The sequence below is a fragment of the Girardinichthys multiradiatus genome, chromosome 22 (genome assembly GCF_021462225.1).
Source record: "Girardinichthys multiradiatus isolate DD_20200921_A chromosome 22, DD_fGirMul_XY1, whole genome shotgun sequence".
Classification (NCBI taxonomy): Eukaryota; Metazoa; Chordata; class Actinopteri; order Cyprinodontiformes; family Goodeidae; genus Girardinichthys; species Girardinichthys multiradiatus.
In genome coordinates, this window is record NC_061814.1 from 43,508,554 (window position 1) to 43,533,915 (window position 25,362).

At 43.4% G+C, this 25,362-nt stretch overlaps 1 protein-coding gene across 2 annotated transcripts in view; it reads left to right on the forward strand.

The window, feature by feature from the left end:
• The window catches only part of hectd2 (HECT domain containing 2), a 65,969-nt gene that overhangs the window by 23,382 nt on the left and 17,225 nt on the right, over nt 1-25,362 (forward strand). For both annotated transcript variants that reach the window (XM_047351235.1, XM_047351236.1), the window contains exons 8-17: nt 344-453; nt 1,656-1,804; nt 1,871-1,994; nt 7,241-7,337; nt 7,423-7,530; nt 9,293-9,425; nt 12,163-12,251; nt 21,577-21,641; nt 21,727-21,820; nt 24,552-24,626. In XM_047351235.1, coding sequence (XP_047207191.1) covers nt 344-453; nt 1,656-1,804; nt 1,871-1,994; nt 7,241-7,337; nt 7,423-7,530; nt 9,293-9,425; nt 12,163-12,251; nt 21,577-21,641; nt 21,727-21,820; nt 24,552-24,626 — 1,044 coding nt within the window. The remainder of the gene's footprint in view (nt 1-343; nt 454-1,655; nt 1,805-1,870; nt 1,995-7,240; nt 7,338-7,422; nt 7,531-9,292; nt 9,426-12,162; nt 12,252-21,576; nt 21,642-21,726; nt 21,821-24,551; nt 24,627-25,362) is intronic.

The following is a 25,362-nucleotide window of genomic DNA, read 5'->3' on the forward strand; positions in this document are numbered from 1 at the left end:
ACCCAGTGACTGTATGGGACTGAGGATGTGACAGAGATATAATGTTGCGTGTCATAAACAAATGTATGGTAATAAATGAAATGGTACTCTTTAACCTGGCCCAGGGGGTGCATACAGATATTAAATAAAAGGGTCCCAAGGATGTAACCTTGAGGAACCCCACATCTGATTTGGTTTACTCACATTATTTTGCTAAATGACAGGAAATAGTCCCAGACTGCCAAATAAGACTTGAATCAATTTTACTCAGCACCAGTGATCCTCACCTTCTGTTCCCAGGTTGGTCAACATGTTTTGATGGACTGGTTCAATCATTGTGACCTTGTGACACTGTTTTGTGCAGAACCCCCAGTATTCAAGTATCAGCACCTACGTGATCTTCGCTCACTTGCTGAGGCAGATCGCAGCATTGTCCGAGGCCGACCACCACTTCCTGGTTCACTGGCTAAAGAGGTGAGTCTGTTTATCATTGTTTACCACAGTGAACAGATTATGGTATTTTAACCAATTCAAAACTTTTAAGCTCTAGGGAGTTTTTTGAACAGAATGCAAGATATTTTGTAGAAAAGATGTAATTTTCAGTGCTCTGAAGAACTGGCCTTGTCACATTAAGTAAAGTACTTTAAAATGGGAACATATATCTAAAGAGCTCCAGAAAAACATACTTTGTCAGACTTTTTAATTTAGCAACCAACCTGTTTTTTATCTGTGTGTTTGGCACATGGCTCAGTCAGATTAAATGGTTTCCAACCAGGTTTGTAGATGTGTTTTCACAGAGAAAACTAACAACAAATTATTTGAGACTGTCAGTTATCACAAAGCTTTACCTGACCATGAACGTTTTATTCTGCATCTCCACAAACAGTTTCATTCAATACAGCTAGGAGGAAGTCAGGTGTGGTGGAGAAATGAGAGTATGACAGTGGTGGCAGTAAGACAGCAGTGAGGTGTATGGTGGGGGTGGCAGACGGGTTAAAGCAGGGGTCAGGGTTAAATCAGGTTTCTGAGCCCCTCCTTGTTTGCAGTGATGATGGACAGGTTGTCACAGGTGGCCAGGGAGGGGTCTCCATGAGTTTTATGTGTTTGCAGACACCATTGTGATGAGAGAGCAGGGAGCAGCAGGAGGAGGTGGAGGTATGCTCTGGAGAGAACCAACGAGCGTTGCACAGGAGAAGAGAAGATGAGAGTACACTCAGAGTAACCATATCTAGGCAGTTCATGTAATTTGATTTGATCCAACTCAAATCTCCAGAGGATAAATCTGTTTATAATTTCTGCTTTTAAAATGTCCCCGTTTTATTCATGAGAAACTTTCTTCGCTTTATAACATTCTAACCTCGCACAGATGGTTTCATCTGAGCTTTTCGGGTTGACTCAGAGCCTAAGAGGACAATGTTAGCCAGCTTCTGTATTTGTCTCCCTCAGCATGACTCAGGGGCATTTGCAAACATGTTCTTTGTGGTGATGATTTAAGAGCAAGCTGCTTCAAATTAGAGGTTCTGTTTAGTTCTGCTCAGATCCAGAAAGCCACTTTTTTCCAGCCGACGCTGATTTTCTTTCCCTCTTTCCAATTTTTCTGTGAAGTGTCTATTTTTGGTGCTCTTGTATGTTCACATTTAACTCCTTCATGACATCAGTCTCTTCTTGTCCTTCAGGCTGTCAGCCAGGCGTTTCCGGCAGCTGGTGGAGCGCCTCCTGCAGTTCATCTCCACACGCCTGTTTCCTGCAGAACCAGACGAGCTTCCTCCTTCAGCCAAATGTTCCTGGTGGATCCCCTCTGCCACCAAAGTTCTCAGCCTGTTCAGTAGGTCTCCCAAACACCACACCATGTGTTTAAGCTGCACATTACTGATGTTTGTCTTCCTGCCAGATGCGGCCAACAGCATCTCCTCTCCTCCCATCATGCCCTTCACCGACTTCTACAACATCGCTCTGGAGCACATAGACTTCATGGAGGATTACAGAACCTGGCAGAACTACGGCAACTCAAATAGGTCAGAGCTCCATCTCAGACTCCACTTCCTCAGTTAGCAGGTTGAAGGTCAAAGTTCAGGACAAGTCAAAAACACTGAACCAGTATGGCTTTTAGGAAGGGTTAAAGGAAAAAGCCTCTTCTCTCTAAAAACAAGATGGGAGCTAGACTTAGTGGGGTTGGACAATGAAACTGAAACACCTGTCATTTTAGTGTGGGAGGTTTCATGGCTAAATTGGACCAACCTGGTAGCCAGTCTTCATTGATTGCACATTGCACCAGTAAGAGCAGAGTGTGAAGGTTCAATTAGCAGGGTAAGAGCACAGTTTTGCTCAAAATATTGAAATGCACACAACATTATGGGTGACATACCAGAGTTCAAAAGAGGACAAATTGTTGGTGCACGTCTTGCTGGCGCATCTGTGACCAAGACAGCAAGTCTTTGTGATGTATCAAGAGCCACGGTATCCAGGGTAATGTCAGCATACCACCAAGAAGGACGAACCACATCCAACAGGATTAACTGTGGACGCAAGAGGAAGCTGTCTGAAAGGGATGTTCGGGTACTAACCTGGATTGTATCCAAAAAACATAAAACCACGGCTGCCAAAATCACGGCAGAATTAAATGTGCACCTCAACTCTCCTGTTTCCACCAGAACTGTCCGTCAGGAGCTCCACAGGGTCAATATATACGGCCGGGCTGCTATAGCCAAACCTTTGGTCACTCATGCCAATGCCAAATGTTGGTTTCAATGGTGCAAGGAGCGCAAATCTTGGGCTGTGGACAATGTTAAACATGCGTACCACCCAGACTGTTGCATGCCCAGAGTGAAGCATGGGGGTGGATCAGTGATGGTTTGGGCTGCCATATCATGGCATTCCCTTGGCCCAATACTTGTGCTAGATGAGCGCATCACTGCCAATGACTACCGAACCATTCTTGAGGACCATGTGCATCCAATGGTTCAGACATTGTATCCTGAAGGTGGTGCCGTGTATCAGGATGACAATGCACCAATACACACAGCAAGACTGGTGAAAGATTGGTTTGATGAACATGAAAGTGAAGTTGAACATCTCCCATGGCCTGCACAGTCACCAGATCTAAATATTATTGAGCCACTTTGGGTTGTTTTGGAGGAGCGAGTCAGGAAACGTTTTCCTCCACCAGTATCACGTAGTGACCTGGTCACTATCCTGCAAGAAGAATGGCTTAAAATCCCTCTGACCACTGTGCAGGACTTGTATATGTCATTCCCAAGATGAATTGATGCTGTATTGGCTGCAAAAGGAGGCCCTACACCATACTAATAAATTATTGTGGTCTAAAACCAGGTGTTTCACTTTCATTCTCCAACCCCTGTAGGTTTGTTAAGTTGCATCTGAGTTAGGGGTGGTTAATTATTGTACTGTTTATAGGAATTGTAGAAACATTATTGTGATAGGAAGTAGTTACCCTATGATAATGAAGATCATATCATATTAGACTTAGAAACAAAACAGAGTTTAGGAGGACGGCTGGAGGTAGCCCTGGAGAACAGAGGTGCAAGAAGCTTGGCCAAGAACCTGTGGCTGAGACAGTCTTGGGGTCGACAGCACTGAGAATGTGGATTTTAGCCTGGGAACTTAGAACCCACAAAGAACCCTTTCTGGAAGTTGACCAGGAGGCATAGAGGACCCTTGGAGAACCCTGTCAGGTGGTCAACTACAGTGACCCTTAGGTGGAGACTTGAACCCACGGAGGAGCTCTGGCCACACGAACCAACGAAGAAGCTTTTGAGACTTGGAAATACGGTGGAGCTCTGAAGATTTGGGATCATGGTGGAGCTCTCCAGGGTTCATCCCACTCAGGTACCTTGGAGAGCCCCCCTGGAATCATTGACGAAGCTTTGAGAATAGGCTTGACAGCCAGGAGAACCCTCAAAGGGGTTGTTGAGACATAGATAGAGGTGGGTCTACCTGGACAACCTGGTCCTGGAGAGTAGGAACAGATGGTGGTTCGTCCTTGAACCCCTCTGGAACAGGAACATGGAGCTCAAACACCTAACAGCTAAATCATGACAGATAAACTCTGTTGATGTTTGGAAACTGAAACCTGAAAGTAAGATGTGGGATATGTTTCACTTGTTAGCTCAATAAAAGCATGAATAAATGCTTGTACTCGTACTCGTCATCTTTATCCGGGACCGGGTCGCGGGGGCAGCACACAGCAGAGACACCCAGACGTCCCTCTCCCCAGACACCTCCTCCAGCTCCTCTGGGTGGAGCCCAAGGCGTTCCCAGGCCAGCCGAGAGACATATTCCCTCCAGCGTCTCCTGGGCCTCCTCCTGGTGGGACGCGCCTGGAAGGCGTCCAGGAGGCATCCGGCATAGATGCCTCCTGGAGCCACCTCCCTAAGCCACCTCAACTGGCTCCTCTCAATATGGAGGAGCAGCGGCTGTACTCCGGGCCCCTCCCAGATGGCCGAGCTCCTCACCCTATCTCTAAGGGAGTGCCCGGCCACCCTACGGAGGAAGCTCATTTCAGCCGCTTGTATCCGGGATCTTGTTCTTTCGGTCATGACCCAAAGTTCATGGCCATAGGTGAGGGTAGGAATGTAGACCGACTGGTAAATCGAGAGCTTTGCTTTTCGGCTCAGCTCTCTCTTAACCACAACGGACCGGCACAGCTCCCCCATTACTGTGGCAGCCGCACTGATCCGTCTGTCGATCTCCCGCTCCATTTTTCCCTCACTCATGAACAAGACCCCGAGATACTTAAACTCCTCCACTTGAGGCAGGAACTCCCCTCCAACCTGAAGAGGACAAGTCACCCTTTTCCAGTCGAGAACCATGGCCTCGGACTTGGAGGAGCTGATCTTCATCCCAGCCGCTTCACACTCTGCTGCGAACTGCCACAGTGCATGCTGTAGGTCTTGGCTAGAGGGGGCCAGCAGGACCACGTCATCTGCAAAAAGAAGAGACGAAATCCTCTGGTCCCCAAATCAGACCCCCTCCGGCCCTTGGCTGTGCCTAGAAACCGGTGACAAAGAGCAGCCCTGCCGGAATCCAACATGCACCGGGAACAGGTCCGACTTAGTGCTGGCAATGCGAACCAAACTCCTGCTCCGCTCTTACGGAGACCAGATGGCCCCTAGTAAAGGGGCCCCGATTCCATACTCCTGGAGCACCCCCCACAGGGCATCACGAGGGACACAGTCGAATGCTTTCTCCAGGTCCACAAAACACATGTGGACCGGTTGGGCAAACTCCCATGAACCCTCGAGCACCCTGTAGAGGGTATAGAGCTGGTCCAGTGTCCCACGGCCGGGACAAAAACCACACTGCTCCTCCTGAAGCTGGGGTTCGACTATCGGCCGGACTCTCCTCTCCAAAATAAATGCTGTTAGACTTAAAATAAGATTGAATGCAGTTAGCATGTTCTGCTCAGCGGTTCAATGGCACTAATAAATGAAAGTTTTCTGATTAAGGAACCTTTTAAATAAAGGGGCATGTTTTGAGCAGTAAGTTTGGATGAGGCTCTGACTGTATGCAGTGAAGGATTTATGCTCAAAGGACTGTGAAGAATTTTTACATAATTTTTATCACTATTGCTTCAAAATACAACGTATCAACCCTTCCTTATCTGAATGTACCACAAGACATTTGGGACAATGTCTTTTGGACAGATGAGACGAAAGTAAAAATGTTTGACCATAACAGAACCATGATTGGAGAAACTCAAACACAGCATATCGGCACAAACCCCTCATACCAGCTGTCAAGCACAGTGGTGGAGGTGTGATGATTTGGGCTTGTTTAGCAGATACATGTGAGTCCATCAGTCCAACTGTCAAAGCTTGGTTCAAACTGGGTCATCAGCAAGACCCATGGTCCCAAACACAGAAGCAGATCTTTAGCAGAATTGTTTAAAAAGAAAAGAATCAAGGTATAAAAATGGCCTAGTCAAAGTCCGGACCTCAACCCCACTGGAACACTGTGGTGGGACGTTCAGAAAACTTTTCAGAAACCTCAATGATCTAAAGCGCTTCAGAGAGAAGAATGGACCATAATTCTTCTACAGGAATCTTAGAGAGCTGCATACAAACTACTGAAGTTTGGAGTGTACTTAGTTTTAGAGAAGGTAAGAACAATGAAGACCAGATCTTTTTTATTATGTTTCAGAGGTAAAACCCTAGAAAAAGTAAACAGGGGTACTTTCTCTGTCCATGACAGCATGTTTGGGTCAGATTGCTTGATTTTACATCTGTCTGTTAAACCCCAGACAGCCTGCAGGGACTCACTCCTCAAACTGAGGAGATGAAGTCCAGTTTGCCTCCAGAAAGAGGTCAGATTTTGGGCTAACATGACCGAGGCTTCGCTCAGCTCCTTCTTTTTTTATTTTTTTTACCGTGTCCTGTCTGGCAGAGCAGCTCAGAATTGTTGTCTGAGTGCCAAGAAAAAGCCCTACAGCTTTACTTTCACAAGTGGAGCATTCTAGCTAACGCTTTAAAGCTCTGCTTGATATTTATAAAAGAAACTTTAATAGAAACTGCTTTGGGATTATTTCAGTTGTTACGGACACAGAGACAGAAACAAAAAGGAAAAAAAAGAAGCACGAAAGAGAGAGAGGTGGGACAAAAAGGAAAAAGGGAGAGAATGAGAAAAGAATGGAGGAGAGAAAGAAGCATGAAGAGAATACAAGATAACACCCTGCTTGCTTCTACACCTGCAGAAACGTTCATATTACCAGCTTTTTTACTGAAAAGTGCACGGTCCTTATGAATGCAAGATGTGTTTAGTGGTAAATGCTGCTCAATATAGAACATTTGTGTATCTGTTAACACCTGAATCTAAACACCTGTGGGTCTGAGTGTGAGCACACTTGTACATACAAGGTTTCTCCATAAAAATATCCACTAGTAAGTGTGAGGAGCCACAGACCTGCCCCCCTGGACCTGAGACAGATACGGAGGAGATCTAAGCCACAGACATCCAAAGAGAACCACCGCCGGGACTACCGCAACCCCCCCAGAGAAGAGCAGTGGAGAGTCCTAGGGGAACCACCCAGCAGCCACAGTGCAGAACCCCCAGGGAGCTGCAGGGCCATTTCATAAGGAAATAACTCCCAGGTTGGAGTGTCAGGGGATCCAGGTCATGAGGGATGGGATGGGTTAGGTTTGGACAAACACCAGAGGGTCAGGAATGAAATGTTTCTGCTCTGTTGGCTTAAAGAAATGTTTCCAAAGTGATAGACTCTCCTCATTTCCTCTTCTCTCTCTGTCAGGTTTTCTTTTTGTCAGTTTCCTTTCATCCTTTCGACTGTGGTGAAGAAAGCCATCATCCAGAAGGACTCGGAGCAGCAGATGATCAGTCAGGCCAGGGTGAGGATTTAAAACAATGCTTCAAAGAATCAAACAGAGGTTGAAAGTCTACACGGAATAAGATATGTCTGTTTGTGCTTCACAGCAAAGCCTGGTGAGCAAAGTTTCCAGGAGGCAGAGGGTGGACATGAACCTTCTGTTCCTCAACATTAAAGTTCGACGAGCACAACTCCTCAGTGACTCGCTGGATGAGGTCAGAACACAAACCCGACACTGAGAAGGATCACACTGAAACAGGAAATAGGAGTTGAAGTTCTCAATTTTTATTTGGTTTGGACTGATTGTGGAGGAGTTCAGGTGTCTCAGTGTTCTTCCTCACTGAAGGCAGGCTGGTTGGAGATGGATGGAAAGATCAGGGCTGCAGCTGCACTAATCAAGGTCTTATTCCAGGTCTGTCTGTCAGATCTGGATTTACTGGTTCCACTACGTTCCAAATCTCGCATGGATCATGACAGAAAGATGCAGATCTTGGATATAAGCAAATGAACCGTTGTTTGGTTGGGTTCTGCATTAAAGAGAAGGTGAGGAGCTCCGTTGTCCAGAACTGCTGCTACTTCTTATTGAAACGAGTCAGCTGAGTTGGATCATCAGACCAGGATGCATCCCAGATGCCTGCCTTTGGTGGTTTTCAGACCCAGAACTGACTGAAGGGACTACACAGTTTATACTTGCTAGACACGAAAAAGTTCTGAATCCTCCTTGAGGAGCCACACCCAGAACCCAATCTCAGATATGCAGAAGATAGATGGATGTATTGGAGATATCATGATGTGAAACATGACAATATTTCTCATCTAATTTCTCTCAGTATTTGAAGGCCTTTGCACCTCTGAGTGTTGGCTGCCAACCAGAATCGGTCCGATAGGGGTTGGGTTTACAAACAATTGCAAGAGTTCATGTTCTGAAGCTCGTCTTCCACCACAGCTTCCCATTCAGGTGAAGAAAGAGCTGAGCTTGAAACTAAAGCTTGTTTTATCTGTCTGTTTAGGTTCCAACATTAATCTATGGTCATAAGATCTGGGTCGTGACCGAAGGAACTAGATCCTAGGTTCAAGTTGCTAAAATCTGTTCATCTGTTGGGAATCCTTAGAGAGAAGGTGAGGAGCTCCTGCTCCTCTGAAAAGAAAGGAGACAGATGAGATGGTTCAGCTGCCAAGGATTCCATCTAGACAGCTCTTGGTTTTCCAGGGATCTCACCCTGAAAGGGGACCCAAGAACAGACCCAGAACTTGGAGGATGGAAAAGATATCCCTTCAGATCTGGGAAAGCCTCAGGTTCCCTCCAAAAGAGCTGGTTAGTTTTACTGGGCAGAGGGATTTTTCTCTACTGGAACCATAACCCCTGTGACCTGATGGATGGATGGATGGATGGATGGATGGATGGATGGATATACATTCGTCAGAAATCAATGAAAACTGTACTATCTTTCAGGAACCTTCAAATCTCAGCTTCATCTAACATTTACACACTGAGTCACACACTGAGTGTTTAGAAGGTGGTTCGAGGTTTGATCACAGCAAACAGTCCTGAACTTCAAATAAATAATCCTCAGACAGCAGGAGGGAACCTCCCTGATGCAGATGATGTTGGCTGGAGTTTTAGGATGTTTGGGAGTGAGAAGATCAGTGGAAAAGGCTGTTTTTATGATGTACCGATGAGGGGAAAGGCTAATTAATGTTGTGGGAACACTGGGTGGGAGAGGTCTGTGAATATAAAGAGCCTGAAGATTAGCAGGAATGTCTTCAGAGCTCCATCCAAGCTGATCATAAATCTGAAGTCTTTTCTTCTTCCTGTGAAATTCTCACCAAACATCTGTAATCCTTCATATTCGGCCCACATTTCTCTGTTGTTCTCAACATGTCTGCTTCTCAGACAGCTCTGCGTTTAAAGTGCAGATCTAACAGAAGCACCATGAAAAACATTATTTCTTACGCTTTATTTGTGTCTCGCTGCAGCTGACAAGGAAACGGTGCGACCTGAAGAAGAAGCTGCGGGTGACATTTGTCGGGGAGGCGGGGCTCGACATGGGTGGCCTGACGAAGGAGTGGTTCCTGCTGCTGGTTCGTCAGATCTTCCACACTGACTACGGTGAGATTCCCCACAGGGCAGCAGCCATTACATTTCTGAGGGTTAGCTTTAAACTACAGTCTTGGTGCAAAATGATAATTTAACCTCATGCCAGTACAGTCCAGTCTGTGAAGAAGTCCATCTACTCAGAAGACTGGGAACCCATGTTCTGGATTCATTGTCTCCTTGTGATGGTTATCTCCTAATAGAAGCAGATGCAGGAAACTGCTGCTGAGAATATTACAGCTGAACAAAGAGCCTTCATCAGGCTGAGAGGTTCAGCTGCAGAGAAGGAAGCTTCAGGAGGTCCTAGAAGGTCCTGCAAGCCCTAGGAGGATTGGACTACCGTGTGATACTGCCACCAGTGCAGAGGATGCTCAGCATCAGCAGCAAGTTGGATTTGAGTGCATCTGGATGTACAGTGAGGACCTTTGGAAAGGAAGGACTGCAAGATTCTGCAGGAAGGATAAGGATGGACAGCAGAAGACTGGAACAATCCACTTTCCTCTGATGATTCCCCTTCTGATTGTTTGGACCATCTGGAGAAGAAAAGGTATGGGGCTGCTTTCTCCAAAAAACATGTTCTTCCAACAATCCAGGAATAGTTTGGTGATGTGCATCTTCCAGAATGCTGGAGCACTGTCTCCTGAAGCTAAAGAGGTAACAAAGTGTCACAAAGATCAGAACATTTTGGACCTGTGGTCTGGAAAATCCCCAGATGTGAGCCCCACTGAGAACCTGAGGTCAGCTGGAGAAACAGAAGCCAACAAACTGAGATCAACTCCAAGTACTAGGATAAGAATGGGTCACCATCAGTGAAGACTGAGCCCACAAGTTGATACCCAGAAAGAAGGATCCACACAGGAGATATTCACTGTTCACAGAACCAGAACCAGCTATAAGTATAGAAACATAATGTTCTGACTCATGCAGGTCACTGCTGAAACTTTCTACCCTGACTGAAGGCCTGCGTGATGAAGCTGCTGGGAGGAAAAGTAGTTATTTGGGAGCAGCTTGGAGTCTAGAAGGTAAAACCTTTCTGATGCAAAGTCAACAGAAAGAGAAGCCTCTCTTTAATGAAAGCAAGCAGAAAGAAAATAATATTTCTATTGGCTAAAAATGGAAAGAACACGTTTATTAGCCGGAGGCCTCGGTGGATTTGAGCTGTAAGTTTTCAGGTCGGAGGAATAAGTGTCAGAACGTTGAGGAGAGCAGTCAGTGTTGGTTTTGGAAACTTGGAAAATAAACTCTGATCTCCGGCTCCTTTGGTTCTTACAGATTAGCTTTCTCCTCTTTTCCTTTCACACCTCCTCTCTGGGTCATCGTTTGTCACGTCTTTCCTTTTGTCTTTCTGTCACTCTGTCATTCATACCCAGAGGTGATTCTGGGACAGAACAGAGCCATGTCACTCAGTTTGGACCTCCTTCATGTGGTGGTATCAGCTCAGGGTACGATTATTCAGCTTTGTAGACCAACCTTTAACTTTACATCCTTAAAACTGAAATGTCTCCTCCCATGAGGACATAAATAAGCTAATAATGCTCCTGCAGACCTTAGTCTGATTCATTAGATGGAGAATGAAAAAAATGAAAGATTTTCTTGATTCTCTTTGTAAGGACAACAATTTTCCATTTTTGTCTCCTTAGATCATCGAAAATGTTCCCAAAGGTCTTGATGATCCTCAATGTTTTTCAACTAATACTGGTCTTTGTGTTCTTTTGGGTCAGGTGTTTTTGACCCAGAACCATAGATGCTAAAGACTTAGAAATGTATTTCTTAGATGCCAGATAGATGCCAGAGAATTTGTTTCTCATCTGTTCTTGGTTTTCTGTAGATAAGGATATGATGAGATTGTTTAGCCTACTTCATGTTGTCAGACAGGTTCTATTTAAGGGATTCACTGAATCTACAGGTCAGGCAGCGTTCATGCTTCACACTTTAACAAGTTAACCTTCTTCCAACATCTGTGGGCTGAGTAGAGAGCACCAGAGAGGACCCAGGACTGTGGAGCATCTAGATAGTTCCTAGAATCAAGGCCCCACTTAACGTCTCATTTAGAGTCTTTCATCCTGGAAAAGCAGGTTTAGATAAACCTGAAGGTTTTCTGTGTAAAGGATCCAACTTCATATTTCTGAGAATTCCTGTGGATTTTCAACCAGATCTTTCTGTTTTGTAAATCTTTTCTCAGTTTAAACCAACGTTTGTGACACATCTGTGCGTTTCACTCCTTCCTCGTGTTATTTCTCTCTCCGCTGCTCAAAGTGTTCTTTTCATCATCGCTCCGTCTCTCTGCGGTTGTCTGTGTTTTTGCTACCAAGGAGACGTCAGCCCAGAGTGGAGATAGTCAATGAAAGCTGTGTTCCCCTCATTAGCCGAGCAGGGGAAGCCCGACTCTGCCTCACACACACCCAGCCACACAGACAGGTGTGTGCAAACACACACACCTTCACACACAGGCTCTTCTATGCATGGAGCCGCTTCAGTTCCTGGTGTTCAGCGAACCTCAGATCCAGATGTTTGCCTCTACTCGGCACAGACTGCTGCTGTCCAGAGGCTCTTACAGTTTATCCGACTCAAGAACCTCCTAACTAATCCTTTTCTGGAAGGTCTCACTGAACATCTCAGCTAAGAAGAAATTAAGTGCAGGAAGATATTAGTGACTCTGAAACAGCAGCAACAGTCACAGCCAATCAGAAACTAGTAGATTCATCCATCCATCCTGTTTCCTGGGATCTAACGGGAATTCTTTATTTTCCAGGGATGTTCTCCTTCATGAAGGACTCACGCTGCCACTGGTTCAGCAGCTGGAAGTGTGACAACTATTCAGAGTTCCAGATGGTTGGGACTGTATCCTTTTCCAACAAAGAAAATCTGGGTTTTTTGGTTAATATTGTTTCCTATTGAAATCCAGGTTAGGTCCAGATTGCAACTGGTGCATTCTGCTGAAAACAAATGAAAATACAGCGCAGACTGACTAATTCAGGCCTCTGACTAATCATGTAAATGCTGCTCAGGACCAAGGTGGATCCATGGACCAGAACACTTTTGATGGGAGCATGGTTCTCTGCTTACCTGCGTTACCTTGGTGTGTTTTGGAAACATATCCTGTCAGAGATAAGATGAGATAAGATGAGAAGGGGGTCACTGCAGTGAGTAAGTGGGAGGTTCTTGGGTGTGGAAAAGACATAATTGGTTGGATCAACTTTTTGTGGGAGGAGTTTCTGAAAGCCGTGATTGGTCAGATGGATTCTTATGAGTGGGGTTGGAAGAAGCCATGCTGGTTGGATTTCATTACTCTCCTCCTACTCCCAGTAAATTACAGGCTTAGCTGTTAGCCTCCATGCTACATAAATCTATGCTAGATACTTCTTCTCTGCCACCATCACACAGCGAGGTGATAAGCCACTAAACAAGTGTGAGATCTAGTTCGATTGGTTAGTTATAGTAGTTATACTATAAGATGTGTGAGTGTAAGCATGGAACAGGGTCACTGTGCTTTTATAAACTCCACCCACAACAAGTCAATCCAGCCAATCACGGTTGTCCCAAACTCCGCCCACACCTAAGAACCTCCCCCTATTTACTGCAGCAGCCCCTACTTGGGTAAAACCGATGTGCTTTATATATATATACAGGTCCTTCTCAGAATATTAGCATATTGTGATAAAGTTCATTATTTTCCATAATGTCATGATGAAAATTTAACATTCATATATTTTAGATTCATTGCACACTAACTGAAATATTTCAGGTCTTTTATTGTCTTAATACAGATGATTGTGGCATACAGCTCATGAAACCCAAAATTCCTATCTCACAAAATTAGCATATCATTAAAAGGGTCTCTAAACGAGCTATGAACCTAATCATCTGAATCATCGAGTTAACTCTAAACACCTGCAAAAGATTCCTGAGGCCTTTAAAACTCCCAGCCTGGTTCATCACTCAAAACCCCAATCATGGGTAAGACTGCCGACCTGACTGCTGTCCAGAAGGCCACTATTGACACCCTCAAGCAAGAGGGTAAGACACACAAAGAAATTTCTGAACGAATAGGCTGTTCCCGGAGTGCTGTATCAAGGCACCTCAGTGGGAAGTCTGTGGGAAGGAAAAAGTGTGGCAGAAAACGCTGCACAACGAGAAGAGGTGACCGGACCCTGAGGAAGATTGTGGAGAAGGGCCGATTCCAGACCTTGGGGGACCTGCGGAAGAAGTGGACTGAGTCTGGAGTAGAAACATCCAGAGCCACCGTGCACAGGCGTGTGCAGGAAATGGGCTACAGGTGCCGCATTCCCCAGGTCAAGGCACTTTTGAAGCAGAAACAGCGGCAGAAGCGCCTGACCTGGGCTACAGAGAAGCAGCACTGGACTGTTGCTCAGTGGTCCAAAGTACTTTTTTCGGATGAAAGCAAATTCTGCATGTCATTCGGAAATCAAGGTGCCAGAGTCTGGAGGAAGACTGGGGAGAAGGAAATGCCAGAAGTCCAGTGTCAAGTACCCACAGTCAGTGATGGTCTGGGGTGCCGTGTCAGCTGCTGGTGTTGATCCACTGTGTTTTATTTCAAGGGCAGGGTCAATGCAGCTAGCTATCAGGAGATTTTGGAGCACTTCATGCTTCCATCTGCTGAAAGCTTTATGGAGATGAAGATTTCATTTTTCAGCACGACCTGGCACCTGCTCACAGTGCCAAAACCACTGGTAAATGGTTTACTGACCATGGTATCACTGTGCTCAATTGGCCTGCCAACTCTCCTGACCTGTACCCCATAGAGAATCTGTGGGATATTGTGAAGAGAACATTGAGAGACTCAAGACCCAACACTCTGGATGAGCTAAAGGCCGCTATCGAAGCATCCTGGGCCTCCATAAGACCTCAGCAGTGCCACAGGCTGATTGCCTCCATGCCACGCCGCATTGAAGCAGTCATTTCTGCCAAAGGATTGCTGACCAAGTATTGAGTGCATAACTGTACATGATTATTTGAAGGTTGACGTTTTTTGTATTAAAAACACTTTTCTTTTATTGGTCTGATGAAATATGCTAATTTTGTGAGATAGGAATTTTGGGTTTTCATGAGCTGTATGCCACAATCATCCATATTAAGACAATAAAAGACCTGAAATATTTCAGTTAGTGTGCAATGAATCTAAAGTATATGAATGTTAAATTTTCATCATTACATTATGGAAAATAATGAACTTTATCACAATATGCTAATATTTTGAGAAGGACCAGTATAATACAACAGCATGGAGGACATGCATGTGTGCAGCTGCGTTGTTGCCTTTCTGTGTGTAGGAAACCAGAATGATCCAGAATTTTCCAGTTCTTCAGGCGCAGTTAAAGGCCAGCTGGGACCTGTCAAAAGGTTATAGAACCTAATAGCTGCCTGGTCCTGCCCAGCTCTGTGTGTGCACAGTTAAATCACTCATGGTTGTGCACATAAAACTGTTAACACCTTCATAGTTTTGGTATTGGACCCTCATTGTGTGAAAGATTCAAACTTGAAGGTGATTGGTTTGGTTTTAGTCTGAAGATGCAGGACTGAGACTCAATGCAAAGTCCTCTGAAGGGACCCAGACCAGACTGGGTGTTTGGTTTAAGTCTGGGAGGAAGAGAGGAGGGGCTGTGTTTGCTTCTGGGTGTTCCTGCATGGTCCACATGTGTGCCTGTTCAAAAGGCTAATTTATCACTCTTTGTTCCTGTGCAGTCATTACAGAGGCTCTGCAGAGCTGAGCTGAGAGAAGAAAGAGCATTTCTGACAGTATCTCCTGAAGCAAGCACTGGTGAGGAGAGAAAGTGATCTGATGGTGTAATAGAAGGTGAAGGACAAACAGATGGAACAAAGATGTTGAGGAGAAAGTGGTGCATATAGATAGGACAGAACGTTTAAATGAACTGCAGATTATACAGTGAAAGTGCAGATACTGTCTGAAAATCCAGCGTATCTCATCCAACTTCTGTCAGACTGATTAGGAACAAGGAACCTGCTTCAGTAACAATCTAGACAGAACTCTGAAGGTTTTGAAGGTTCAAGCTGAACAAAGAGTTTCGGCCTCAAACAGGAAGTCACTGCATAAAGGTCAAATAAAAACTAAACATGGAGTGATTAAAGGAGGAAGATCAAGGAATTTAGAAAGAGGGACAGAGATTATGTTTGAGCTGAGGTTCTAGTAGATGTTTGAGCTGAGGTTCTAGTAGATGTTTGAGCTGAGGTTCTAGTAGATGTTTGAGCTGAGGTTCTAGTAGATGTTTGAGCAGAGGTTCTAGTAGATGTTTGAGCTGAGGTTCTAGTAGATGTTTGAGCTGAGGTTCTAGTAGATGTTTGAGCAGAGGTTCTAGTAGATGTTTGAGCAGAGGTTCTCGTAGATGTTTGAGCTGAGGTTCTAGTAGATGTTTGAGCAGAGGTTCTAGTAGATGTTTGAGCTGAGGTTCTCGTAGATGTTTGAGCTGAGGTTCTAGTAGATGTTTGAGCAGAGGTTCTAGTAGATGTTTGAGCTGAGGTTCTAGTAGATGTTTGAGCTGAGGTTCTAGTAGATGTTTGAGCAGAGGTTCTAGTAGATGTTTGAGCTGAGGTTCTAGTAGATGTTTGAGCTGAGGTTCTAGTAGATGTTTGAGCTGAGGTTCTAGTAGATGTTTGAGCTGAGGTTCTAGTAGATGTTTGAGCTGAGGTTCTAGTAGATGTTTGAGGAGAGGTTCTAGTAGATGTTTGAGCTGAGGTTCTAGTAGATGTTTGAGCAGAGGTTCTAGTAGATGTTTGAGCAGAGGTTCTAGTAGATGTTTGAGCAGAGGTTCTAGTAGATGTTTGAGCTGAGGTTCTAGTAGATGTTTGAGCTGAGGTTCTAGTAGATGTTTGAGCAGAGGTTCTAGTAGATGTTTGAGCAGAGGTTCTAGTAGATGTTTGAGCTGAGGTTCTAGTAGATGTTTGAGCAGAGGTTCTAGTAGATGTTTGAGCAGAGGTTCTAGTAGATGTTTGAGCAGAGGTTCTAGTAGATGTTTGAGCTGAGGTTCTAGTAGATGTTTGAGCTGAGGTTCTAGTAGATGTTTGAGGAGAGGTTCTAGTAGATGTTTGAGCAGAGGTTCTAGTAGATGTTTGAGCTGAGGTTCTAGTAGATGTTTGAGGAGAGGTTCTAGTAGATGTTTGAGCTGAGGTTCTAGTAGATGTTTGAGCAGAGGTTCTAGTAGATGTTTGAGCAGAGGTTCTAGTAGATGTTTGAGCAGAGGTTCTAGTAGATGTTGAGCAGAGGTTCTAGTAGATGTTTGAGCAGAGGTTCTAGTAGATGTTTGAGCAGAGGTTCTAGTAGATGTTTGAGCTGAGGTTCTAGTAGATGTTTGAGGAGAGGTTCTAGTAGATGTTTGAGCAGAGGTTCTAGTAGATGTTTGAGCAGAGGTTCTAGTAGATGTTTGAGCTGAGGTTCTAGTAGATGTTTGAGCAGAGGTTCTAGTAGATGTTTGAGCAGAGGTTCTCGTAGATGTTTGAGCAGAGGTTCTCGTAGATGTTTGAGCTGAGGTTCTAGTAGATGTTTGAGCAGAGGTTCTAGTAGATGTTTGAGCTGAGGTTCTAGTAGATGTTTGAGCTGAGGTTCTAGTAGATGTTTGAGCAGAGGTTCTAGTAGATGTTTGAGCTGAGGTTCTAGTAGATGTTTGAGCAGAGGTTCTCGTAGATGTTTGAGCAGAGGTTCTCGTAGATGTTTGAGCTGAGGTTCTAGTAGATGTTTGAGCAGAGGTTCTAGTAGATGTTTGAGCTGAGGTTCTAGTAGATGTTTGAGCAGAGGTTCTAGTAGATGTTTGAGCTGAGGTTCTAGTAGATGTTTGAGCTGAGGTTCTAGTAGATGTTTGAGGAGAGGTTCTAGTAGATGTTTGAGCAGAGGTTCTAGTAGATGTTTGAGCTGAGGTTCTAGTAGATGTTTGAGGAGAGGTTCTAGTAGATGTTTGAGCTGAGGTTCTAGTAGATGTTTGAGCAGAGGTTCTAGTAGATGTTTGAGCAGAGGTTCTAGTAGATGTTTGAGCAGAGGTTCTAGTAGATGTTTGAGCAGAGGTTCTAGTAGATGTTTGAGCAGAGGTTCTAGTAGATGTTTGAGCAGAGGTTCTAGTAGATGTTTGAGCTGAGGTTCTAGTAGATGTTTGAGGAGAGGTTCTAGTAGATGTTTGAGCAGAGGTTCTAGTAGATGTTTGAGCAGAGGTTCTAGTAGATGTTTGAGCTGAGGTTCTAGTAGATGTTTGAGCAGAGGTTCTAGTAGATGTTTGAGCAGAGGTTCTCGTAGATGTTTGAGCTGAGGTTCTAGTAGATGTTTGAGCTGAGGTTCTAGTAGATGTTTGAGCATAGGTTCTAGTAGATGTTTGAGCTGAGGTTCTAGTAGATGTTTGAGCAGAGGTTCTAGTAGATGTTTGAGCAGAGGTTCTAGTAGATGTTTGAGCTGAGGTTCTAGTAGATGTTTGAGCTGAGGTTCTCGTAGATGTTTGAGCTAAGGTTCTAGTAGATGTTTGAGCAGAGGTTCTAGTAGATGTTTGAGCAGAGGTTCTAGTAGATGTTTGAGCTGAGGTTCTAGTAGATGTTTGAGCAGAGGTTCTAGTAGATGTTTGAGCAGAGGTTCTAGTAGATGTTTGAGCTGAGGTTCTAGTAGATGTTTGAGCTGAGGTTCTAGTAGATGTTTGAGCATAGGTTCTAGTAGATGTTTGAGCTGAGGTTCTAGTAGATGTTTGAGCAGAGGTTCTAGTAGATGTTTGAGCAGAGGTTCTCGTAGATGTTTGAGCTGAGGTTCTAGTAGATGTTTGAGCTGAGGTTCTAGTAGATGTTTGAGCATAGGTTCTAGTAGATGTTTGAGCAGAGGTTCTAGTAGATGTTTGAGGAGAGGTTCTAGTAGATGTTTGAGGAGAGGTTCTAGTAGATGTTTGAGAGGTTCTAGTATATGTTTGAGCCGAGGTTCTAGTAGATGTTTGAGGAGAGGTTCTAGTAGATGTTTGAGGAGAGGTTCTAGTAGATGTTTGACCCAAGGTTCTAGTAGATGTTTGAGGAGAGATTCTAGTAGATGTTTGAGGAGAGGTTCTAGTAGATGTTTGAGCTGAGGTTCTAGTAGATGTTTGAGGAGAGATTCTAGTAGATGTTTGAGGAGAGGTTCTAGTAGATGTTTGAGAGGTTCTAGTAGATGTTTGAGCCGAGGTTCTAGTAGATGTTTGATAAGAGGTTCTAGTAGATGTTTGAGGAGAGGTTCTAGTAGATGTTTGAGGAGAGGTTCTAGTAGATGTTTGAGGAGAGGTTCTAGTAGATGTTTGAGGAGAGGTTCTAGTAGATGTTTGAGCTGAGGTTCTAGTAGATGTTTGAGCAGAGGTTCTAGTAGATGTTTGAGCAGAGGTTCTCGTAGATGTTTGAGCAGAGGTTCTCGTAGATGTTTGAGCTGAGGTTCTAGTAGATGTTTGAGCAGAGGTTCTAGTAGATGTTTGAGCTGAGGTTCTAGTAGATGTTTGAGCTGAGGTTCTAGTAGATGTTTGAGCAGAGGTTCTAGTAGATGTTTGAGCTGAGGTTCTAGTAGATGTTTGAGCAGAGGTTCTCGTAGATGTTTGAGCAGAGGTTCTCGTAGATGTTTGAGCTAAGGTTCTAGTAGATGTTTGAGCAGAGGTTCTAGTAGATGTTTGAGCAGAGGTTCTAGTAGATGTTTGAGCAGAGGTTCTAGTAGATGTTTGAGCAGAGGTTCTAGTAGATGTTTGAGCAGAGGTTCTAGTAGATGTTTGAGCAGAGGTTCTAGTAGATGTTTGAGCAGAGGTTCTAGTAGATGTTTGAGCTGAGGTTCTAGTAGATGTTTGAGCTGAGGTTCTAGTAGATGTTTGAGGAGAGGTTCTAGTAGATGTTTGAGCAGAGGTTCTAGTAGATGTTTGAGCTGAGGTTCTAGTAGATGTTTGAGGAGAGGTTCTAGTAGATGTTTGAGCTGAGGTTCTAGTAGATGTTTGAGCAGAGGTTCTAGTAGATGTTTGAGCAGAGGTTCTAGTAGATGTTTGAGCAGAGGTTCTAGTAGATGTTTGAGCAGAGGTTCTAGTAGATGTTTGAGCAGAGGTTCTAGTAGATGTTTGAGCAGAGGTTCTAGTAGATGTTTGAGCTGAGGTTCTAGTAGATGTTTGAGGAGAGGTTCTAGTAGATGTTTGAGCAGAGGTTCTAGTAGATGTTTGAGCAGAGGTTCTAGTAGATGTTTGAGCTGAGGTTCTAGTAGATGTTTGAGCAGAGGTTCTAGTAGATGTTTGAGCAGAGGTTCTCGTAGATGTTTGAGCAGAGGTTCTCGTAGATGTTTGAGCTGAGGTTCTAGTAGATGTTTGAGCAGAGGTTCTAGTAGATGTTTGAGCTGAGGTTCTAGTAGATGTTTGAGCTGAGGTTCTAGTAGATGTTTGAGCAGAGGTTCTAGTAGATGTTTGAGCTGAGGTTCTAGTAGATGTTTGAGCTGAGGTTCTAGTAGATGTTTGAGCAGAGGTTCTAGTAGATGTTTGAGCAGAGGTTCTCGTAGATGTTTGAGCTGAGGTTCTAGTAGATGTTTGAGCTGAGGTTCTAGTAGATGTTTGAGCATAGGTTCTAGTAGATGTTTGAGCAGAGGTTCTAGTAGATGTTTGAGGAGAGGTTCTAGTAGATGTTTGAGGAGAGGTTCTAGTAGATGTTTGAGAGGTTCTAGTATATGTTTGAGCCGAGGTTCTAGTAGATGTTTGAGGAGAGGTTCTAGTAGATGTTTGAGGAGAGGTTCTAGTAGATGTTTGACCCAAGGTTCTAGTAGATGTTTGAGGAGAGGTTCTAGTAGATGTTTGAGGAGAGGTTCTAGTAGATGTTTGAGCTGAGGTTCTAGTAGATGTTTGAGGAGAGATTCTAGTAGATGTTTGAGGAGAGGTTCTAGTAGATGTTTGAGAGGTTCTAGTAGATGTTTGAGCCGAGGTTCTAGTAGATGTTTGATAAGAGGTTCTAGTAGATGTTTGAGGAGAGGTTCTAGTAGATGTTTGAGGAGAGGTTCTAGTAGATGTTTGAGGAGAGGTTCTAGTAGATGTTTGAGGAGAGGTTCTAGTAGATGTTTGAGCTGAGGTTCTAGTAGATGTTTGAGGAGAGATTCTAGTAGATGTTTGAGGAGAGGTTCTAGTAGATGTTTGAGAGGTTCTAGTAGATGTTTGAGCCGAGGTTCTAGTAGATGTTTGATAAGAGGTTCTAGTAGATGTTTGAGGAGAGGTTCTAGTAGATGTTTGAGCCGAGGTTCTAGTAGATGTTTGAGGAGAGGTTCTAGTAGATGTTTGAGGAGAGGTTCTAGTAGATGTTTGAGGAGAGGTTCTAGTAGATGTTTGAGGAGAGGTTCTAGTAGATGTTTGATAAGAGGTTCTAGTAGATGTTTGAGGAGAGGTTCTAGTAGATGTTTGAGGAGAGGTTCTAGTAGATGTTTGATAAGAGGTTCTAGTAGATGTTTGAGGAGAGGTTCTAGTAGATGTTCATTCTGTCCGATCCACATCTGACTCTGCAACGACCTTAATTGTTGCTGTAATTCTACAGTGTGTTTATTTTTACATTGCTGCCCCTGTGTGTGTGTGTGTGTGTTTGTGTGTGTGTGTGTGTGTTTGTGTGTGTGTGTGTGTCACCTACCTGCAATCAGCGCCGGTCAGTTTAACCAGACAGAACCTGAGCCTACACAAAGAATTTCAGCACATATGGTGACCACATGTGGCAGCTGGGAGCACTTTATGAGTGTGTGTTTTGGGCCGCTACCTTCAGACTGAAACAAGAGAACAAAACTGCAGGTGGACGAATCATTTGTCTGCATCACTGCTTCTTCCACTGTGGACCACCGCGGAAAGAGCTCAGCTCCACAGGCAGAGCTGTAACGACTCCCACAGAGCAACATTTATATACTGGAGTCCCTTTAATATCTCCGTTGACATAAAACACAGGAACATGAAGAATATTGTCCGTCCATCCATGGTCTATACCCTCTTATCTGTGCAGGGTTGCTAGGGGTCTGGTGCTTTTTCTAAAACTTCAACTTTCAACTTTTCTAAAAAACATTAAATATAGTTTCTGTTGAAAACGGGGGGTTTTAATTTAGCACTTTCTCCTCTGTGTAGGTGAATATGTTAGACCATCTTCATGTGATAGACAGCTTATTTAACACATGCTTGCACATACACACTATGTTTCCATCTTTAACCTGCTGTGTTACCAGCTGATGGGCTTAGCAGTTTACAACAGCATTGCTCTGGACATCCACTTTCCTCTCTACTGTTACAGGTTAAAACCTTTCCCATTTTTTGTATTTTCATCTCATTACTTGCGCCATCTGCCGTTTCATTAACATTCCTCTTTTTTCCTACAGGAAGCTCCTTACTCCACCCACTGTCCCATCTGATCCTAATGCATTTGTTGGCATGGCAACAGCCACTTTGGATGACCTGCAGCAGGTCATGCCCGTAAGTATCTCTGTGAAGAACAAATAAGCCTGTTTTGTTGAGAGGAAAATATTGTGTTTAAATTCGGCTTCTGTCAAGTTGTGGCTCTAAATATTTAAGATAATTAACAGCCAGCTCTAGTCAAAGTTGGATCAGAATAAAAGTTGCAGATCTGTTCTTCTAGGTGGCCACCAGAGGGGGACAGAGTCAAACGTTTGAGTCCATCCTGTTGGACTCTGTTTTACTTCATGTTGCTGATTAAACAGAAGTTCGGATCCACGTTTTTCCTTCTGTTTCTCTGTGTTTCTGTTGCACGTGCATATAAAACGCTGTCAAGCTTAAAATAGTCAAATATCTGCTGAAAGAAATAAAGTTTCTTTATTGATTATTTGTAGTTTATAGGTCGAAAGGTAAAACAAAAAAACAGAAAATGAGAAAATGGTCTGTTATTCTTCATCAAAGTGTGACTGAACAAACATGGGTCACCAGAACTGTTTGTTTTGGGTTTGCTTGACTGTGGACATGCACAGTCTATTATGACATGGTCTCTACTTTGGAATAATATGCAAAAAAAAACCACTATGACTACACATAAACACACACACCTACATAACAGTAACATTTCTCTCTTTTTCATTCACTGAATATATTATAAATAATAAACACCTCAATATTATTGGAAAACCAGCAAGACCAGGAAAGTTAGCAACGTTAGTAAGGTTTACACTGACACTTTTGTTCTTTTCGCAGTTAGTTCTGTTAGGGTGGTTTCAATGGCAAGAATGGTTAGCTTTGTTAACATATTTAGCACTGTTATCACAGGTAGCTTTGTTAACACGGTTAAAGAGTAACTACAACCCCAAATCAATATTTTTTGCAGATAAACTGTATTAATTGGACCTTAACGTTGCGTTCTTTATTTTCCTGTGCAATTTTTTATATTTTTGTGTAAACTTGTTTAATTCTGCAATATTTGTCCTAAAAACATCTCAGTGCTGCCCTCTTTTGGCTAAACGGTGGATACAACAGTTGAATTTTCCTATTGGTTCAAACGGTACAGCTTGGTAAATGTCTATGTCTCTGCCCTAGTTCGGGTATAAAACCACTCCACTGTCTCTTCAGCGGCAGCTTCGGGCATCGCTGAGTCAGCGCCTTGAGCCAGCGGCTTGGACTAATAAGGCTCAGGCCAGATGGGCTCCCTTAACCTCTGGTGACGAGAGGGGTGAAAAATCCTCCAACTCTAAAGATCTCTCCTTGTCGAAACTACCAGCGCCACTCTGCTCACTTTCCATATTTCAATATGTCAAATGGAGCTAGCTGCCACTTTCCTTTGTCCTCCTGACCACACCCCCTCCGCTCGTCCTCACACCTGGCAACGCCCCTCAGTGTGTCTTGGCACCGCCCACTTTTGTGGTATTTTTCAAAATTTATCTGGGAGATGGGTTAGGCTTTTACATCGGGCTTTAACTCTTTAAACACTTTAGCCTGTTAGCATAGTTAGCTCCACGAGCAGTTTGTGCAGTTACTATAGCTAGCTCTGACAGCACAGTTCACCTTGTTAACATGGTTGGCCCTGTTATATACAGTTATATTTTTTCAGTTAGCTCTATAAGAGTGGCTATTGGTTAGAACTGCTAGCTTTGTTAGCATGATTAACTTTTTATCACAGTTAGCTCGCTTAGCCTAGTTCACTGTTTTAACACAGTGACTTATTTTAGCCAATTAGCTCTGTAATTATAGTAGGCTCTGCTAGCACAGTTAGCAATTTTAATTCAGTAGCTTTGTTACTTTGATTTGCTCTGCCAGTACTCTTAGTATGGTTACTTCAGCACAAATAGCATGGTTAGCTTTGGTCAGATTTATTAGGTCTCCTGGCTGGCGTCAGCCAGGAAACCATCTGATTTTAGTTATCAGCCAATCATTTAGTGCTTCCCTGAGAGCATTTTAAAAAGTAGCCTTCTGCAGCAGACACATTTTAAACACCATCAATTGTTGAAATATGAACATTGTAATATGTCTGGTCTTTAATGCTGACGACTGAACTCTGAGCAGACTAGAAGCAGCTTCCTCATTTGTTCTGCAGCAGAGAGGTTGGGAGAGTCCTGAAGTCCCATAAAGAACACATAGTGACTGATGTAAAAATTCAGTGAGAGAAAGATCGTGAAGTGTCTCCAAACAGTCGCTCATAGTTATTACCCGATCCACAGGCTGCATCGGATCCAAATCCTTTTCAACTACAAAGGTCAAAACTCTGCTTGTCTAACACACAGACACACACATACACACACACAAAAGCTGTATCAGACCAAGTAGTTGTAAAACTGGAGGGTATCAGTTTTATGAACTGAAGGTGCCTCTCAGCTCCAAACGTCTGCTGATTCTGTAAAGAAGATTAAATCAGACGCCTTTCATCAGCTCTAAAATGTGGTTATGTTTCATCAAAAAGTCTTAAATTTGTAAAATAAAGACTTCAAAATAAAAAGAGGTAAAATGAATTTCTGAAACTTACGTTTCCTCTAGATCTGCAGGAAACATTCCTGGACAGCTTTAATGCCTTGCTTTAGGGCACTATGACACTAACTGTGACACTAACATCAGGTGAGAGCTGAGGTAATGCTAAAGTGTCTCAGGCTCTTTGTCACTTAAAGAATGTTCTTCTTTACATACCTGAGAAGAGAAGTGAGGAATGTTTAGTTTTTCCATTAATAATGAAAAAAGAGCGAACTTTGACCATCTGTCCATCTGTCTGTAGGATCTGGCTCATGGGTTATCAGAGCTGCTGAGCTATGAGGGAAACATAGAGGAGGACTTCTACCTCAACTTCCAGGTGAGCTTCTTCACCTTCCCACAAATATAAACCATTACTGCTTATAGTAGCAGTTGGAAAATGCCAAAAATGACAATAACTTGACTTAGGTGTCAAAACTGAATCGGGTCGGTTTATAACTTAAAGTAAAACCTTTAAAAGACTCTTTAATTTCACATTTATTGTGAAGCTCTTAGAACATTCAAAATTGACTTTTTAAAACTTTGATTCTTTTTAAATGTGCTCATGTCACCTGTACGTAACAATGGAAGCTCATGTCACTGCTAAGTCCGAAATGATCTATTTTCCTGGCAGATTTATTTCAAGTAATCTTTTAATTTGACCAAAGCTTTTCTTCTGACTGGAAGTAATATAATCGTTTTACAGCAGCCTAGTCCTGAGTCCTGACTTGAATCTGATAGAGAATCCATGAAGGGAGCTAAACATTAAGGTAATGGCAAAGAAGACGTCACAGAGCTGCAGCTCATCACCAAAGATAAATTGTTAAAAAACCAGTGGAAACATGCAAAAAGCTGCTCAGAAGTTATAAAAAGGACTGGATTGCTGTAATGCCAATGAAAATTGATCTTTGATTAATCAGAAGATGTAATTTTAAACATGGCATTTTTCCTCAAAGCAAATAAAAACAGAGAAATTATATTTTCATTGTTGACACTTTTACAAGGCAAGGCAAGTTTATTTACAACACATCTCACTAGCAAAACAATTCAAAGTGCTGTACATGAAAAACAGAGAA